This window comes from Monodon monoceros, unplaced genomic scaffold (assembly GCF_005190385.1).
Source record: "Monodon monoceros isolate NGI ecotype Baffin Bay Population unplaced genomic scaffold, NGI_Narwhal_1 Super_Scaffold_4, whole genome shotgun sequence".
NCBI classification, from domain to species: domain Eukaryota; kingdom Metazoa; phylum Chordata; class Mammalia; order Artiodactyla; family Monodontidae; genus Monodon; species Monodon monoceros.
Window position 1 is genome coordinate 16,536,669 of NW_021703781.1, and position 2,280 is coordinate 16,538,948.

Consider the following 2,280-nt stretch of genomic DNA (forward strand, 5'->3'; position numbering starts at 1 on the left):
AACAGATGTGTGGAAGGCAGGAAGACAGACAGGAAAGATTAATAATAGGGCATGAATAAAATGGATCAGATATGTGCAAAAATGCAATTCTCTTGGCAAAAGCAGTTCTAAGAGGGAAGTTTATAGCAATACAATCCTACCTTAAGAAACAGGAAACATCTCAAGTAAACAACCTAACCTTGTGCCTAAAGCAATTAGAGAAAGAAGAACAAAAAAACCCCAAAGTTAGCAGAAGGAAAGAAATAATAAAGATCAGATCAGAAATAAATGAAAAAGAAATGAAGTAAACGATAGCAAAGATCAATAAAACTAAAAGCTGGTTCTTTGAGAAGATAAACAAAATTGATAAACCATTAGCCAGACTCATCAAGAAAAAAAGGGAGAAGACTCAAATCAATAGAATTAGAAATGAAAAAGGAGAAGTAACAACTGACACTGCAGAAATACAAAGGATCATGAGAGATTACTACAAGCAACTCTATGCCAATAAAATGGACAACCTGGAAGAAATGGACAAATTCTGAGAAAAGCACAACCTGCCGAGACTGAACCAGGAAGAAATAGAAAATACGAACCGACCAATCACAAGCACTGAAATGGAAACTGTGATTAAAAATCTTCCAACAGGCATGCGCAACCGGGTCCCCAAACATGGAGTCTTGTAGCCCAGGTCTTACCTGAATCAGGATGAGGGAGTGGTGGGTCCAGGTGGGGCTGTTGGCTGTGCCCCTGCTTGTGGCCTATCTGCACATCCCCTTCCCCCCGCCCCCGCACCGGCTTTCGCCTGCTCTTCACTCATGGAAGTCATCAGGCAAATTTTTTACCTACAAGGGACTGCGTATCTTCTACCAAGACTCTGTGGATGTTGGAAGTCCAGAGATAGTTGTGCTTTTACACGGCTTTCCAACGTCCAGCTATGACTGGTACAAGTTTTGGGAAGGTGTGACCCTCAGGTTTCATCGAATGATTGCCCCTGATTTCCTAGGCTCTGGCTTCAGTGACAAACTGAGACCACATCACTATTCCATATTTGAGCAGGCCAGCATCGTGGAGGCTCTTTTGCAGCATCTGGGGCTCCAGAACCATAGGATCAACCTGTTGTCTCACAACTATGGGGATATCGTTGCTCAGGAGCTGCTCTATAGGTTCAAGCAGAATCGATCTGGTCGGCTTACCATCAAGAGTCTCTCTCTGCCAAATGGAGGTATATTTCCTGAGACTCACCGTCCTCTCCTTCTCCAAAACCTTCTCAAAGCTGGAGGCATGCTGTCACCCATCCTCACACAACTGATGAACTTCTTTGTATTCTCTCAAGGTCTCACCCCGGTCTTTGGGCCATACACCCGACCCTCTGAGAGTGAACTGTGGGACATGTGGGCAGGGATACGCAACAATGACGGGAACTTGGTTATCGACAGTCTCTTGCAGTACATCAATCAAAGGAAGAAGTTTAGAAGATGCTGGGTGGGAGCTCTTGCCTCTGTATCTATTCCCATTCTTTTTTTTTTTTTCTTTTTTCTTGCGGTACGCGGGCCTCTCACTGTTGTGGCCTCTCACATTGCGGAGCACAGCCTCCGGACGCGCAGGCTCAGCGGCCATGGCTCACGGGCCCAGCCGCTCCGCGGCACGTGGGATCCTCCCAGACTGGGGCACGAACCCGTGTCCCCTTCATCGGCAGGAGGACTCTCAACCACTGCACCACCAAGGAAGCCCTATTCCCATTCATTTTATCTATGGGCCACTGGATCCAGTGAATCCCTCTCCAGAGTTTTTGGAGCTGTACAGGAAAATGCTGCCGCGGTCCACAGTGTCAATTCTGGATGACCACATTAGCCACTATGACAGCTAGAGGATCCCATGGGCTTCTTAAATGCATATATGGGCTTCATCAACTCCTTCTGAGCTGGAAAGAGTAGCTTCCCTGTATTACCTCCCCTATTCCCTTATCTGTTGTGTATTCCACTTAGCAAGAAAAGCCCAAAAGAGGTCCTGGCCACCAAACGCTATTCTCTCACAAAAGTCCGCCTGACCCACACTGGTGAACAGCATATAGTAAAAGCCAGCAGAAGCTCTAAGGGTGACCTAATAGTCCACCTCCCATTCCTTTGACATCTGATCAAGTGTATGGACTTGGCTTTGTCTTTGTGTTATTAGGAAATTCTGATGGGCACTACTACTTACTGATGCAGAAAGATAGACAGACATTCTTTCGCATAAAAGTCTTTGAAACACTTCTATGGACTTTTCTGAAATATTTAGAAATGCTAATTTCTGGCCCTG

At 45.7% G+C, this 2,280-nt stretch overlaps 1 protein-coding gene across 3 annotated transcripts; it reads left to right on the forward strand.

Annotated features, from left to right (window-relative positions):
- Positions 1-687: 687 nt before the first annotated feature.
- On the forward strand, positions 688-1,849 carry LOC114883297 (mesoderm-specific transcript homolog protein-like). 3 transcript variants are annotated; one of them, XM_029200961.1, is made up of 3 exons: positions 688-1,326; positions 1,429-1,486; positions 1,713-1,849. In XM_029200961.1, the coding sequence occupies exons 1-3, from the start codon at positions 688-690 to the stop codon at positions 1,847-1,849; spliced, it is 834 nt and encodes a 277-aa protein (XP_029056794.1). The 3 variants fall into 3 exon arrangements, with proteins under 3 accessions (XP_029056794.1, XP_029056793.1, XP_029056791.1); XM_029200960.1 differs by having other exon boundaries at positions 688-811; positions 854-1,486; XM_029200958.1 differs by having other exon boundaries at positions 688-1,486.
- The last annotated feature ends 431 nt before the right edge of the window (positions 1,850-2,280 follow it).